The 15,511-nt window shown below is 60.6% G+C and overlaps 1 protein-coding gene across 10 annotated transcripts in view; it reads right to left on the bottom strand.

The window, feature by feature from the left end:
- Positions 1–477: 477 nt before the first annotated feature.
- The window catches only part of Dot1l (DOT1 like histone lysine methyltransferase), a 56,678-nt gene continuing 41,644 nt past the window's right edge, over positions 478–15,511 (bottom strand). For 5 of the 10 annotated variants that reach the window (XM_078033245.1, XM_078033251.1, XM_078033269.1 and 2 more), the window contains 9 exons: positions 14,536–15,020; positions 14,294–14,429; positions 13,426–13,572; positions 12,372–12,498; positions 9,872–10,449; positions 9,253–9,458; positions 6,864–6,928; positions 5,371–6,327; positions 478–4,715 (listed from right to left, as the gene is read on the bottom strand). In XM_078033245.1, the coding sequence (XP_077889371.1) occupies positions 4,117–4,715; positions 5,371–6,327; positions 6,864–6,928; positions 9,253–9,458; positions 9,872–10,449; positions 12,372–12,498; positions 13,426–13,572; positions 14,294–14,429; positions 14,536–15,020 (3,300 nt within the window). In that variant the 3' untranslated portion in view covers positions 478–4,116. Of the gene's footprint in view, positions 6,328–6,863; positions 6,929–9,252; positions 9,459–9,871; positions 10,450–12,371; positions 12,499–13,425; positions 13,573–14,293; positions 14,430–14,535; positions 15,021–15,511 lie in introns of all 10 variants that reach the window. The other 5 variants (XM_078033247.1, XM_078033250.1, XM_078033248.1 and 2 more) reach the window with 5 other exon arrangements.

Raw genomic sequence — 15,511 nt, 5'->3', positions numbered from 1 at the left:
TTGGCGGACACAACCTCTTTGTATGTGGTGCTGAGGATCCAGCCCTGGCCGCATGCATGCCAGGCGAGAGCGCTACCGCTAGAGCCCCATCCCCAGCCCACGAGGGGTCCTTTCAAAGTTCAGATCTAGAGTTGGGAATGGTGGCAGAGGCCCCTGCCCATGGAGGAATGGAGTCACAGCAATCTTGGATGACCCTGTGGCTGCACCCAGGGTGCTGGCAGACCTCAGCTTGAGTGTGACCAGAAAAGAGCATTTTTCCACCAAGGCTGGGTCACAGGTCAGCTCATGCCTGAGGTTGTGGGTTCAAGGCCCAGTACTGAAGGGTGGGGCTTGGCCTCCCTGAGGCAGGGTCCCCTCTGCCACTGTCAGCTCCCACAGCTGCTGCTACCCTCACCCGTGGGTAGAGGGTTCCCCACTAGAGGGACAACACGCATCACTGTCATGTCACCAGGAAGAAAGGATGGCATTCAGACCAGGTCCAGGTGAAAACTGTTTTATTACAGCGCCCAGAGGTGGAACAATGCAGCGGGCGCCAGGGTTGGAGCTGGCCATGCGCCCAGCGAGTACAGAGTACACTACAGAGTTGAAACGAGGCTGTGCTGCGTTACAAACAAGCTGGGCAAGGGAAGGCTATGTGGATGGACATTACACCAGGACGAGGAGGGGGGTCCAACAGGGCGACAAGTCCCAGGTTACTAGGTTAGTGTAGATGCTGACCAGCAGGCAGCCTGCAGGGCCCAGTCCTTAGGGCTTCCTGACAATTCCTGAGCGTGAGCCAGTTGGCGCTCCAGGGCTTCCCTGCAGTCACCCTCGGCACCCAGCAGCACACCCCCCCCCCAAGGTAATGGAGACGGGTGTCAGCCTCAGACTCCGGCACAGCTCTGTCAGCGCTGCCCCACACCAGCATCCCTGGGTGCCAGCACGTGGGCAGTGGGCCAGTCTGGGTGGTATCTGAGGGTAGCAGGGGCCTGGATGCTGAGAACAGGAGGCTGCTGGCCCCATGGTCAGCTGGGGCTTGGGTTACAGGCCCATCCCCTGGTGGGCTCAAGGGGAACTTGCTGGGACACCTGAGACCCAGTAGGGCTCAGTGTCAGGCACATGCCCAACATGTGGTGGTATCTCCTGACACTCAAGCGTAGGTGCAGATTAGTTATAGGAAGGTGTGTGGGCGGGAGGCCACGTTGGCATGGCCTGCCCCACATACAAGCCTCCACTACCTGGGGAGGTGGGCGGAAGCATACAGTGTTTAAAGAATGGGTTTGTATCAGACCAGGGACTTGCTGTGTGTGGACTTCACTTCTACCACCCTGTGGCACCTGGGGAAGCTGTGTGGTGAGAAGTGACCCTCAGTCCCCCACACCAAGCAGGGCACTGCCGTGCTAAGGGCTGGGCTGGAGCCCCTGGGAATGAGGCACAGCACCTGCAGGCCTGGCCGAGAGCACCAACAGGAGGGGTGGGTCACCAGCACCGTCTGCAGAACTCACTGCAGGGGGAGGGGCACCAGGTCTGGGACAGGCTTCAAGAGCCACCAGGGGTCTGCTGAGGCTTCAGAGAGGCAAGGACACCCTGGAGGCCCAGCAGCCCTGGCCCGTCTGTGGCTACACCACGCGTCCGTTCTCAGCACCAACGAGGCTGCCGGAGGAGCCGGCATCCCCTCCAGACCTGCAGCCCAGAGCACCCCGACAGCACAGGCGCCCTGTGTCAGGCGCGAGCCTTCCTGAGGGCGGGGTGGGCCAGGCCCCTCTGAGGCGCACTCTGTGAGGTCTGCAGTGAGGGCCGGCCCTGGAGCCCATGCCAGTTTTGTGCATTTGAATAAATATAAAGGTTTCTTTCTCCCTTGCTTTCTCTTCTGTTAAAGTTCACTGTGCATTATACAATCTAAAAATAAATGCAGTCAAGTCTATGAAATTTATAAATTCTCATCACATCTCTATAAAATACTGTCACTCTTCAGTGTGACTCTCTCAGATACACAAATACAAGGGGACCCACTGTGGGCCTGCCCCAGGTCACCAAGCAGGGTGCCACAAACCAAAGAAAAACAAACACGGAAGTGACTGCACTGGGCACGACACTGACGCAGAGCCTTCGGGAGCACCAGTCAGAACCGCACCTGCCGCAGAGCTGTGCCCACTGCCCAGGATGCCAAAGGCTGGACCCTAAGCCGAAAGGTTGACAGTTAGGGTGTTCACAGTGAGGGGGCAGGAGATGGTGGGGGCAGAGGCTCAAGGGGCTCCAGAGGAAGGCAGGGCTGCAGGTCAGTGCTGGCCACCAGGAAGAGGGCCTCCTCTGAGGGCCCTGACCACAGCCCCCTGCTCACGATCGGGCAAGCCTTTGGTACAGGATCAAGGGACAGGCGCTGGGGAGGACGTTTCTGAGGACTGGTTTTGGCGTTGGTCAGTGTCCAGGGCAGCACCGAGAGGTGGAGGCAGGCACGGGCCTGGTGTCGCGATAGCACCGGGCGGGCTGGCGGCGTCTCCGGGGGCGGGCAGCCCTGCAGGTCCGTGTATCTAGATATAGACTCTCTTACATAGACATTTATACTTCTCAATAGGTTGCCTTTGACGACTTAGATGGAATAAAATAAGTCAGAATTGTTTATACTTTTTAAAAAACGATAAATACTTTATCTAAAACTATCGACAGTACAAACTGGACTGTGGCAGCACCTCCTGCGCGTGCCGCCGATTCACAGTGGAGCTCCTTGTCCCTGTCCTGTCCCCGCCGTCCAGGTGGAGGCCCAGTAGGCCAGCGAGCACTGAGCAGCAGGCGCGTTGGTCCACACCATCCTTGCATAGTCGCGCGGTTGAGGTAGAAGTCCTAGTTACCTGCAGGGGGCACAGAGTGGGGAGAGCAGCCTCGTTAGCAGCCCGCTGGGCGGAGCCTGGCACTCACCAGGCCAGCCCGAAGGCCTTCAGAGAACACACCCCACGCCGCCAGGGCCGCCCTGCAGGACACCTCTGCAGACCGACAGAGGCAGGCATTCCCTGTGGGCAGACGGGGGGGGGGGGGGGGGGGCCTGACACCCAGACGCTGCTGCGGCCAACCCCAGCCTTCTCCAGCTCAGCTGTCCTGAGGACACGGGCTCAGGTTGACCGCGGCCACCCTACTGCTGGCACTTCTCAGACGGGGCCACACATAGCCTGTCTCCAGCCCCCGAGTGAGCAGCAGTCTGACCAGCCCAGTGGTCAGCATCCTGTCTGTCTCTACTTCCCACGTGCTGGGGGCAGGTCAGAGCCACCATCAACTCCTCACCCAGTGAGCACACCTTTGCTCCACAGGATGCCAGGCCAGGCCGGGCGCCCTGAGGTCTTGCAACTGGCCGAGGGGTGGAGTGGACATGCACCACTCTGTCCCCAGGGGGAGGCAAGGCCCCTTGGCTGTGGGTCATGGCTGCAGCACTGCTGTGGCCACACCTGTGGCCTGGGCTGGGCCTCGGTTCCCAGTGTGCCCTGACAGCCCCACCTGGCGGCCCGCGGACGCCCGGAGCTACGGCTGGAATTCCAGCAGGAGCCTCAGTCTAGAATCGCGAGGCCAAACCCATTTGGGGACCTGTGGCACACCAGAGGCTACATGCCTTGGGTTTTCTTAATTCCTGTGAGGTGTGTACAAGGACTCAGACCAGGGTCATCATCACATGCCCTGGCTCCCTGGCAGCTCCGCCAGCCAGTCTGTCACAGTCTTGGCGGGGCTACCCCTTCCACTTCTCAGCCCTGCAGGTTCACCTGGGCTTGGCAAGAAGAGCCCCAACCCCTACACCTGGCCCTGGTCCTGCACACTGTGCCTGAACCCTGTGGCAGCTGGCATGGTCCACCTCTGCCCCCGAGGCTGTTCTCTGATCTGCTGACTGGCCACGGCTGGGGGGCCACATGGAGAGCCCGTGTCCCTCAGGACCCAGCAGCTGAGCCCTGCCAAGCTCCTCGGCAGCTCCTGCGCTCACAGATGTGGCCCTCGCGCCTGGAGCTCTCCCACGGCACGGCACCTCCCCCGGGGCCCTCTGTGGCGCCCTGTGGGCCGTCTTCTGTGCCACGGGAGGGAGGGCTGGGTTCTCGAGAGCACCGCCTTCGTGGCTCTAGCCTTACCTTACAGAATAGGAACTGCTAGCTAAGCAAGTCTTTATCGAGGCTTAACCCCCGAAAGGTGTGCGGCATACGGAGGCGGCATGCCAAGGGAAACCCACACAGCGGACGGCCCAGTGGAGCTGGCCTGCGGGATGGCGGGCGTGGCCTGCGCCAGGGCCAGCCGGGGCAGGGGCTGGTGGTGCACCGTGAAGGAGGGGCGGGAGACCTTGTGCGGGAGGGAGGCGAGCTTGACAGACAGAGAGGCGTTAGCAGGCTGCAGAGAGGTGGCCGAGGAGGAGGGTAAGAAAGCTTTGTTAGCCGGGATAGACGCTAGGTTCTGCAGAAGCATGGGCTCAGGGTTAGAGGCCAGCAGCGCGGCAGGAGGAGGCAAGGCGACGTTAGGAGGGGGGGCATGGAGGACAGGCGGCCCCGCAGGGGGCCGGCCCAGGTGCTGAGGAGGAAGCGGGGCAGGCGGAGGCGGAGGGGGCGGCCGAGTCTCGACCGAGGCCGGGGCCTGAAAGGAAGAGGCCGAGGTGCTGGCCGCCGCCTGCAGCGGGCTCAGGCCCAGCGTGGCGCTGCTACACACAGCCCCGCTGCCGACACTGGCTCCAAACGGATGAGCAGAGGCAGAAGGCACCGTGTGGTTAAAGACACCTGCAAACAGGAGAGAAAAGAGCTTCAACAGGCGGGCACGGCCCAGCCAAGCAAGAGGAGCACAGCCGCAGGGGAAGCCGGGCAGCTGCGGCTCTGGGTCACAGGCAGCACTGGCGGCAAGCAGCAGGGCGCAGCGCAGGGCACTTACCTGCAGCCAGCCAGCCGAGGCCCGCCCCTCGGGCCGGCCTGCCCGCCCGCGCCCAGCCGGGAGCTCCAACGCGCTACGCCTGGCCCGGGCTGCGCTCCACCCGGGGTCTGCGTAGGCGTGGTCGGGCTCCCTGTTGCCCAAGGCCAGCTCCCCTGGCCTTGCTGCAGTGGTCACCCTTAACCAGGTGGCCTCCCTGGCAGAAAGGACTGCCCTAGTTATGTGAACCGTCTCTTCTGAAAACAAGAGGGACGTGTTACAACAAGAACCTGATGCAGGCTGAACCGGCCAGAGTCCTCCACCTCACGACAATCATCTGGGTCTCAAGAAAAGGACACCCCGGAGCCTGCCAAGGTGCAGGGGCTGCGTGGCCCAGCACGGCCCTCTAGGGGGCTCTGAAAGGACCAGCACAGCAGCCTGACGACCTGAGCGCTCCTGGGGGAGGCGCCCCTGGGTGACCAGAGCCCTGCCCTGGGGAAGCTGGACTCAGGAAGGCCTGCCTCCGCCTACCTCCAACGGTTCCGCCAGCCACCCCAGAAGAGAAGCTGCCCATGGTGTGGGAGTTGGTCAGTCTAGTTGCGGCGGACGACACATGTACCAGGCCCGCGGCGGCCGGCACAGAGCTGAATAAGGATTGTAGCACGGATGAGCCAGCCACAGAACCGAGGTTGGCCTGTAGGGACATGGGGCCCAGGGTGAACTGGGGCCCAGGGGCGAAGGTGCCCAAGAAGGGGCGGTGTGCCTGGGTGGCGGGAGCTGCACTGCCGGCAGAGGACACTGCGGTGGCGAGGCCAGGGCCTCCCAGGAGGCCCCCAGGAGGCACCGTCGCAGCAGAGATGAAGAGATTGTGGCCGTTCTTGAAGTCCAGCTCGCGGTCCCGGCCTTTGCTGGGCCTGCTGCCGTGTGGCAGGGCAGCCTTGTCCGTGGGCCCGCAAGGGGGCAGGCCAGGCTCAGTGGGCTCTTTGCCAGGGCCACCCTCACCCTTCAGGCCCCCAAGGCCCTCCAGCTGCCTCTTGTTCAGGAAGGGGTTGGCCTCGGAGGGGCCCTCCTTGCCCCGCTGGGAGGGGAAGCTCAGTGGGGCACTCAGACCGGCCACTTCAGGGCCCTTGTGGGAAAGGGAAGCACCGTCGTTGAAGCCATGTAAACTGAGGTCCGCGGCAAGGCCCCCGCTGAAGGCCAGGCCGTTGGGAGGGTTGGCGCCTGGGCTGAGCCCATCTGCCCCTGACAGCGAGCCAGAAAAGCCTTTCCTTGGGTGGGTAGCCAGCTTGGCCTCGGCCGTGACAGGCTCCTCTGGGGCTGGCCGAAAGGCGAACAAGGAGCTCTGGCCCAGCGCGGAGCTCGCCTGCAGGGGGCTGTCTGCAGACTTGGCCAGGCCAATGTCGGAGATGGGTGAGAAGGTGGATTTCCACTTGCTGCTGTTGACGGGCTCGCTCGCAGGGGCTGGCTTCCGTCCCAAGCCACCACCTGCTGAAGAGCAGCAGAGGTGTGAGCCACTGAGACACTGACGTGGGACCTGGCACCCCTTTCAGGGAGGCTGCAGGGCCAGGCACTCCACGGGTCTATAGGAGCTGAGACAGGACAGAGGCAGGAGGGACAGTGAGGGGAGGGAGCCCTGGAGAGTCACACCACGTGGCCTCAGAACAGAGCCCTGCACTGTGTCCTGGGCACTCAGGTCCAATCACCCCAAAGGGAGGGGAGGGCTGTGCAGGTGGAAGGAATGGAGGTCGCAGCCCACGACTGGGGCTCTTAGGGGTGGGGGGCAGGCTGGCCCAGAAACGAGCTGGTCTGACTTGGATGGCAATGAGGTGAGTGTCCCCAAGGGCACAAGGCAGGCCCACAAGACGTATGCAGCCCAGGGTGGCCCCCAAGCAGGGGTCTACAGGGTAGCAGCTGGATGCAGGGTGACCCTGAGTGGTAAGGCCACATGCCTGGGAGGGACAGGCCGTGACCAACAAGCCTGAGCCTCAGGCTGGGAACAAGCAGCAGGAAGCATTTCCACTCACCGTTTTCCAAGGTTTTGGGGGGAGATTTACTTTCTAAGGAGATTGTTGCAATTTTTCTCTCAATTCTGTTAAGGGAAAAAAACAGTATTAACATGTGACATCTGAGGGTGTGTACAGGACTGCTAACACCAAAACGCTCGGGGAGGTTGGAAAGTGACGGACACAAAGCCTGTTCCCAGGCCCTGCATGGGGGACCCTCAAACACAGCAGGGGCCAGGTCCAGCAGGAAGTAGGGCCTAACACCCCCACAACACACACAGGGCCTCAGACCCTGCGAGTCCCAACTCAGAGGAAGCACACGGCTCGAGGGGCCTGGCACTGCACTGCCACAGTCACCACTTCAGCAGCACCCAACTCGAAACCACTTGAAACCATTCGGGCAGCTGCTCCCAATACCCGTGGGGAAGGCCCAGGGGCAAAGCCTTCACCACGGGAGGAGCAGAATCCAAGGGATGAGATCTATCGCACCGCAGCACCAGGGGGCGGCATCGCCTCTGAGAAGGACACCACCAGGCTGTGCACACACCAGTCACCAGAGGAAGATGTGTGGCCAGCACACACAGCCATGGGGTAGCTGCTGTGTGAAGGATGCTCACACCACACAAGGCAACGGGGTGGGAGGACTACCAAACACAGGCCCAAAGGCACATGTGGAGCCATGAACGTGAGCGGAAGGCCCAGATCAGAGAATGGCAAGTTCAAGGCCAGCACGTTCAAAACCAGCCTGGGCGGGGGAGGAACAACCTGGGTCCATTGCCTAGTACCCAGGAAAATCAAAGCGAAAAAACAGGCTGGGTGCTGAGGCGCAGGCCTGTCATCCCAGGGCTGGGGAGGCTGAGGCAGGTCGACTGCAAGCTGGACACCAGCCTCAGCATCTTAGCAAGCTCCTAACCAACTTAGAGAGACCCTGTCTCAAAAAAAAAAAAAAAAAAAGGAACTGGAGATGTGGTTCAGGGTTAAGGACCCCTGGGCTCAATTCAATTACTGGCGCCAAAATAAATACATAAGATTAAAAACAGCATCACCACAGAGCCCAGTAATTCCACTGCAAGGGACAAAATAAACTGAAAACCTATTTACAAACAAAAAGCCATGCTCACGACAAGATTCACAACATCCAAAGGTGGTGACAGCCCAAGTATCCACTGATTAATACATAGATGCACTCAACTGTCACACCCACCCAAAGTGTCCAGTGCCCATGGCCGCGAGCAGGAGCGAGGCGGAAGCTGCAGTGTGGATGGACCCGAGGACCTGGCGTTCAGTGGGAATCAGACACACAAGGCCACCATGTATGTGACCCCGTGACAGGAGACGACCGGGACAGGAGTCTAGAGATGGCATGTGGTCTGTGGGTGCAGGGCTGGGGAGGGATGGGGACCTGCACAAAGCACTGTGCTTCCTTCTGGGGCGATGGAATGTTCTGTACCCAGAGGGAGAGGCTCACAGAGCCCTGCAAGTGGACTCAAGACCCCTGAGCTGCAGCTCCTAAGCAGGAGAACCATGTGAGAACCACACCTCAAGATGCTGCCGCTCAGGAGACCCACCTCCGCACAGCTGGCCAGGCGGGCGACAGGCACTGAAGGTGCTCAGGCTTCAATTTTGTTTTGAAATATTTTTTTAGTACTTCATTTTTATATCTTTATATGTGGTGCTAAGAATCAAGCCCAGTGCCTCACACATGCTAGGCAAGCCTTCTACCACTGAGCCACAGCCCAGCCCTAGCCCCTGAAACTTCATTTTTTAATTTAAAAGTTTTGTTTTTTTCGTTTGGATAGTCACAATACCTTTATTTTGTTATTAGTTTTACAAGGTGCTGAGTGATGGGACCCAGTGCTTCACGCGTGCTAAGAAAGCGCTCCGCCAAGCTACTCCCCAGCCTTTTTTTTAGTAGTAGTTGGACACAGGCCTTTTATTTGTATTTATTTATGTTTATGTGGTGCCGAGATGGAACCCAGGGCCTCACCTGCACTCTACCACTCAGCCACGGCCCAGTGGCCCCTCCTTTTTATTATTTATCATTTGTTTGTTGTTTGTGGTGCTGGGGATTGAACCCAGGGCCTAGTGCATGTGAGGCGCGCACTCTGCCAACTGAACCCCAGCCCCTTCCTTTCAAAATTTTGAGACAGGGTCCCACTAAGGTGCTTAAGGAAGCTGGCCTCCAATTCACAGGGCTCCTTCCGCAGCCTCCCGAGTCCCTGGGATGACAGTGTGCAGCCCGTGGGCAAGATGGGCCGGCCCTGAGGGGGGTGGCCAGGCAGCCTTCCCCCAGAGGTCTGTCTGCTCGAGAGCCTCGCCCTCTGAAGCCGGGGCTGTCCCCGTCAGGAGGCCCCCCACACCTAGGCAGGTGCGCCCGTCCCTGCCTGTGCAGAGTCCTGCCCCCACTCACCGGGTGCTGCTGGGCTCGTCCTCAGAACCTGGCTCCTCATCAGAGGTCAGTGGGGAGTAGTGGGCCCCGTTGGACTGGCTCAGGGGCCGCTCCTTCTTGAGCACGGGCGGCTGGTCGTGGTCCTGGTAGGGGATGGGGGAGCTCTTCAGCGAGTTCTCAGGGGATGAGATGGCCGTGATCTCTAAGGGCTGATTGATGTTACTGACCTGAGGACCAAACAGGGGCAGATGCACAGACACGCAAAAACATGGACACCAAGATCCCAAAGCAGAATACCTCAGGGCATCACAAGGTTCCTGACCAACCCAGGGTTCTGGGGACACCGGAGGCACGTCCCGTACCTCCTCAGGCATCTGAAGACCTGCCCGGCTACGGTTACTGTCCAGGCACCTCCCCACCTGGTACCGTGTCCTGCTTTTGCAAAACTCTGGATCACAGAGAAGCAGACTAGGCCGCGCCCCTCACATGGCACCCAGCCTCTCTAGGACCAGCCAGAGGGGACAGGCTACGCTTTCCTAAAGCCCTAGGGTCTGTCCCTCGGTCTCTGCCTCCTGGACACCCACCGTCCCTCCAAGGTTCTTGGGGGCAGATGCTGCAGTGCGGCTGCCCTGGTCCTTACCATGGAGCTGAGGTTGAGGGGGGACCCTGAGGACTGTGTGAAGAGGCCGGCAACAGACGGCAGGGCCCGGCGCTTGGGGGACACGCCTGTGCTCAGGCTTGGGGTCCCAGCTGACGTGCGCTTCCTCCGGCCACGCTTGCGGCTGTCCTGCCCATGGCTCTGTCCACAGTCTCCGCGGGCTCCTGGGGCCAGGGGGCTGTGCTTGGTGGAAGGCGACTGCTTGGTGCTGCCCCCACCAGCTGAGATGGTAAACACGATCCTCCTCTTGGCTTCACTCTCCGGGTCTGAGAAGCCCGAGTCAGAGGGCAAGTCTCCCTTGCCGACGTCAGGAGGTGGGCACTGGGTGGCACCAGCAAGCCGAGGGCTGGCAGAGAGCGGGTGGGCAGGAGAGGCGGGGCCCGGGTGTCGGGGCGGCATCAGCAGAGGGTGCTGCGGCGTGGTGCTGCGGGACCCCACAGTGGTGAAGAGGCTCCCGGAGCTGGAGGGCTCATCCAGGGCCACAGGCTCAGCTCCCGAGGCGAGTGGAGCAGGGCTGCCCACCAGGGCCCCGCTGATGGCCATGGAGCCAGCGTAGAATCCTGCCAAGGAAGGCATGGGTTTCTCAGGAGGCCTGCCCCAGAGAACCCAGTGCGCCCCCATCCTGGCCAAAAAGGAAGGTGGAGAGCCCAGAAAGCGGGGTTGACTCTGGGAGCCACAGCGGCCTCCAGCTGCGATCTGGGGACTCCAGAAGCTCCATCTCCTGAGGGGGAGAGCTGAGTGGTCCAGGGTCTCAGAGAAGAGGATGTCAGAGGACCCGCCCCGGCCATGCCCCGCCATCTCCTGCCCCACCCACATGGGGTGGGGACTTGCTGGCACCACACACCACCCACAGCCCTAACTGCACAGCAGCAGCTGTTGACCAGGGGGCGGACAGTCACAAATCAGCTTGGCCTTGGTCTGTTTCCTCCCCCTCCCGCCTGTCTGAGCAGTTGTGGCCTCAGGCCTCCACTGAGACACCTCCGCAGGCCCTTGCCACAGCAGGCCCAGCTGGTGAGATGTTCCCCTGAATACAAGAGTGCTCTGTTGCCCTCAGCCACAAACCCAGTACGGAACAGCCTGTGCGCCAGTCCATTCGCTCCTGGTCAGAGGCAACTCTGGGCTCAGAGCCTCAGGCCACTTCTGGACCATGACATACTTCTGGAACCTCCCAGGGACAGTAGGACCATGTCTCTGGTTCTGCCAGGGAGTCAGGACAGGAAGCAAGTGGTGGCAGCATAGTGCTCAAGCCAGAGACACACTCTGGGCACAAACTACCAGCAGAGGCCTTAGAGGAGATTCCTACCACCACCAACTGCATCCGCGTTCTCCACACACACCGCTGAGCATGAGCAAGAGGCAGGGCCTGCTCACCAGATCCTGGGATGTGACAGGAGCCTGGGGAAACCTGGGGAGATCCTGCTGGCCCTGGGGAGCCCGACAGGTCCATGCGCAGCTGCCCCACACCATGAGGACAGACAGAATGGATGGCAGTAAGGAACTGGGAGGTCAGAGTAGGTAGTAGGTATGGTGTGCTCTACTGACTCCAGGGACCAGGGCCTCTCTGGTAACTGGAAAGGCGAGGGGCCCGTCCACAGCAAGCACGCAGCCCCACTCACCTGGGTCCCTTCGTGGAACCCCTACCTAAGGCTTCTAAGGGCCACCAAAACTACCTCACAGAACAAACGCTCGTCCAGCTGCAAAACCGCCCTGGGCAGCTGGTGCTGATGCAGAGTGTCTCTGTTGGCACTGGACTGTGGATGGATTAGAGCTAGAGAACATGGAGCAAGGGCATGGAGGCCTGTCGAAGAGCGGCCTTCTGTACGTGACCTATGGGGATGTGGGCATGGCCTCTGCACCTGCAGGTCAGGCTTCGCTGGGACAGGCCTCACTCAGGCACTTACAGAGCTGTGGCTGCTCTCCAGCTGGGACAGTTGTGGCAGAAGCCAGACAAGTGAAGCTCTCTGCCCCGCACAGGAAAGCAGCAGAGCCCCGTTTCACCATAAGAGCCGTGGCTGGAGCCAGCCCTTCTGAGGTAAAAGCAGACCCCACATGACACCTAGGGCAACTTTCTAAGCCAGTCCCCATATCCTGGGCCTAGAAACCCCAACCTTCAAACTGGAAAATGACCAGGGCAACACCTTGCTGGAGGGGGACCTACTGCACGATGTGTCAGAGCACCTCTCAGTGCTCAGCAACCCAGGCTCAAGTCAGAGCTGTATACTGTGGTGGCCACAGCCAAGACTGCACTGCTGGGAGGTGCTGAGGACAACGTGACCTGACCCCTGCATCTGTAGGGCTTGGGGTCAGGAGAGGCAGCAGCTAGCAAGGCCCTGGCCCACAGTCCCCACTGAGATCCCATCCACCCCAGCGCCCCAGGACCCTCCTGCATAATAGGCCGCAGCAGTGGTGGAGGCCTGGGTACATGGGTCCCAGGGAGGAGGTAGTGGTTGCCAGTCCCAGGAACGGCCCCCAAAGGGGTTACCTGTGGGTGCCAGAGAGAGGCCCCTGCCTCCTGCACTACTCCCAGCGCCATGGGAGTTAGCACCATTCTGCTTCTCCAGGGTGGACGAAGAGTCTCGGGGCTGCGGCACAGGGCTGGGGGTGCTCCTCTGTGAGAGAGACCACAGCACGTCAGCAGGCCAAGCAGGACAAAGAAGGGGTGGCAGAAGGGGTTCGAGGCCCTAGCCAGGAACTGGGCCAGGAGGACTGTAGGCCAAATGAAGACCAGGAGAGAGGAGACTGTGGACATCCAAAAACCAGGAACTACGCGTGTGGGTGAGCCATGCACACGTCACGTCCAGTTAAGAGACAAGGTGGAACTGCCACAGGTCCACCCCTGAGAGATGAGGGGCTGCCCTTAGGCAGAGGCGTGAGGGCCTTCAGGCTGGGCAGTGCTCTGCTTGGGAGCAGCAGGAGATGGGCTTCGGGTGCGGGACCCGAGTTCTCCTGATCGGTAAGGCTCTCCTCCCTCTGCCCACTCATGCCACCTTCCACTAAGCCCAGACAACAGGTAAAGAGCAGGCGCTGCACCATTAAATCTGCACTCTGAATGCCCCTTCTCTGGAGTCGGATGCTTGAAATTTTATAGCATATGAATTTGTTGATTTTTATATTTTGGGTAGTGGGGATGGAACCCAGAGGCACTGAACCACTGAGCCACATCCCTATTTCTTTGAAACAGGGTCTTGCTAAGTTGCTGAGGCTGGTCTGCAACTTGTGATCCTCTTGCCTCAGCCTTCTGAGTAGCTGGGTCACTAGAGTGCACCACCATGTCTGGCAATGGGGCGCAATCTAACAAAAAAGGATATCCCATAAACACAAATGAGAGGGCTGGGGTGATAGCTCAGTGGTGGAGTGCTTGTCTTGCGTGTGTGAGGCACTGGGTTCGATCCTGAGCACCGCATAATAAATAAATAAAATAAAGGTATTCTGCCCCTCATCTATCAGAAAAAAAAAAAAAAAAAGAACCCTGAACCCCTCTTGGCCACACGTGGTCCCCAAAGCCCCAGCCCAACCCCAGCCCCAGCCCTGCTTACCACCCTCTCTGCACGGCTGGGCAGCACCACACTGGCCAGGGGAATGCTGACCGGGAGCTTGTTTGGCTGCACAGTGCTGAGCGGGATGCTGATGGGCAGGCTGGTGATGGTCTCCCCATGGCTGCCATAGGCTCGCTCCTTCCCACTCTGCTGACAAGCGCCAGACTGTCACCACTGGCCCAGCCAGGCTCAGCAGACCCCAACCCAGGAGCACAGCCTTCAGTACACCACCCCCACTCTCCTGCAAGGGACAAGTAGCATCCATCTCTAGCTGGCAGTCCCCAGTCAACTGTCTTCCATGGTGACGGCACCTCTCAGGCCCATGGGGCTTACAGCTGCATAGCCTATGCCCTCGCCGGTGCAGTCCCAGCCTCCTGGACATCCCAGAGGCCCACTCACTTGGAACACGTCTCCAGACCACTCCGCCTGCTGCACTGTTGGCTCCCTGATCACTGCCTGCAGGGCATCCTTCTCCACCCCTTGCCCACCCCCCACCTCCTCTCCATCCCTGCACACGTGCAAGAGGCTCCCTACCACAGAACCATGGGGCAACGGCCTCCTAAGCTACATCCAGTACCCAGCAGCGCTCCCCCGCCCTGGGAATAAACAGCTTCCCAAGGAAAACCCTGACGGAGCCCTGCCTGCCGCCACAATCTGCATCCTGAGGCCTGCACAGGTCAATTACCCACATGTCCTCCAGGCAAAACTGTGTCCCATCAAGCCCAAAGTTAGAAAGGGCAACCCACTCTCCTAAACATGTCTCAGGATGGCTCTGCGGGGCACCTCCCAAAGCCCTGACAAGCCTGCCCTGCCCAGCACTCAGCCTGCAGAGCCCGAAGCCGAGGCTCCCAGGAGGCCAGCACCTCACCTTCTCACTGCTCTTTTCTCCTGCGATGGGCAAGGCCCCTGGAGAAGTGGGCCGGGGGTCTTGAGGGCTCAGCTTCATGCTGCTCGAGAGGCCAGGGCTCTGGCAGGGAAGGCTGCTTTCCTTGGCGTGCTCAGCTCTGCAATGAGAAACAACACTCAGGAGCCCCCTTGGAGCTGTAGTGGACCAAGCCCGGCAAACCCCAGAACCCTTCCTGTGGCTGCTGCCCCTTTCACTGCACTCACCGCGAGTGCACCTCACTGGCAACCATCTTGGCAGGCCCAGCGTGGTCCTGGCTCAGGTGCCTCCTGAGCACGATCTTGGCTGGGGAGAGCCTGGTGTAGTCGGGCAAGGCCAGGCCCGACAGCTTCTCCAGCCGGGGGCGGCCGCTGTGGCTGGGGGTGCAGGGCACAACCTCCTGGTCCAAGGGGGAGGCGAGGTACTGGGGGGTGTTCTGCTTGGAAGAAGGCCGACTCAGAGCACCACAGAGCTCATAGCTGGTGGCGTGGCCATTCATGGAGAGCTCTGGGCTCATGCTGCTCACGTGAGGCAGGGCAAGCCTGGCACAGTCCAGCTCCAAGTGCAGCCTGCTGGCCTCCGCCTCCAGCTCCCGGCCCAGGGTGCCCTTCCCGCGCAGGTGCATGGACAGCGCATCGTCAGGCGGCACGCAGGACTTGAGCTGCAGAAGCTCCTGCTGCCGCTGGCTCTTCTCCAGCTCCACAATGCTGATCTGCAGGGCAAGAGGGAGCCATCTGACGGGATGGGAGGGCGGCCAGGCCTATCTCCCAGCCGGCCACCACCCACAGGGACCCTCCCAAGGAAGGTACAAGTTGGCCACCCCGGAGCTGCCAGGATGCCATGGGCTCATACGGGCGAGAAGACCCAGGCAGCAGACATCTAAGGATGGGGTGGCAGATACACGACACGCGGATGTCACAGACAGGCCAACAGACATGTGCTCTTCGAGAGGAGAGCACATGCCTCCAGCAGTCACAGGAGCACAGTGACCCACTTCTGTTAGCACAGACTTGTGTGCATGGAAACAGCAACGCTGTAGAGGACGGGCCACACTGGACCTGCAGCCTCTCCTTCCTGGTGCTGAGGGGACACTTTCCATTCAAGCAGTTTGCTCTGTGGCCCCTCAGCCCGCTACTGACGTAGCACACAGGAGCCCGTCGTGCTGGGAAGGGCAGAAGCCATGAGGGCCTGGCATGAAGACCT

This window comes from Ictidomys tridecemlineatus, chromosome 2, assembly GCF_052094955.1.
Source record: "Ictidomys tridecemlineatus isolate mIctTri1 chromosome 2, mIctTri1.hap1, whole genome shotgun sequence".
In the NCBI taxonomy this organism is placed as follows: domain Eukaryota; kingdom Metazoa; phylum Chordata; class Mammalia; order Rodentia; family Sciuridae; genus Ictidomys; species Ictidomys tridecemlineatus.
This window is presented reverse-complemented; position numbering and strand designations above follow the sequence as displayed.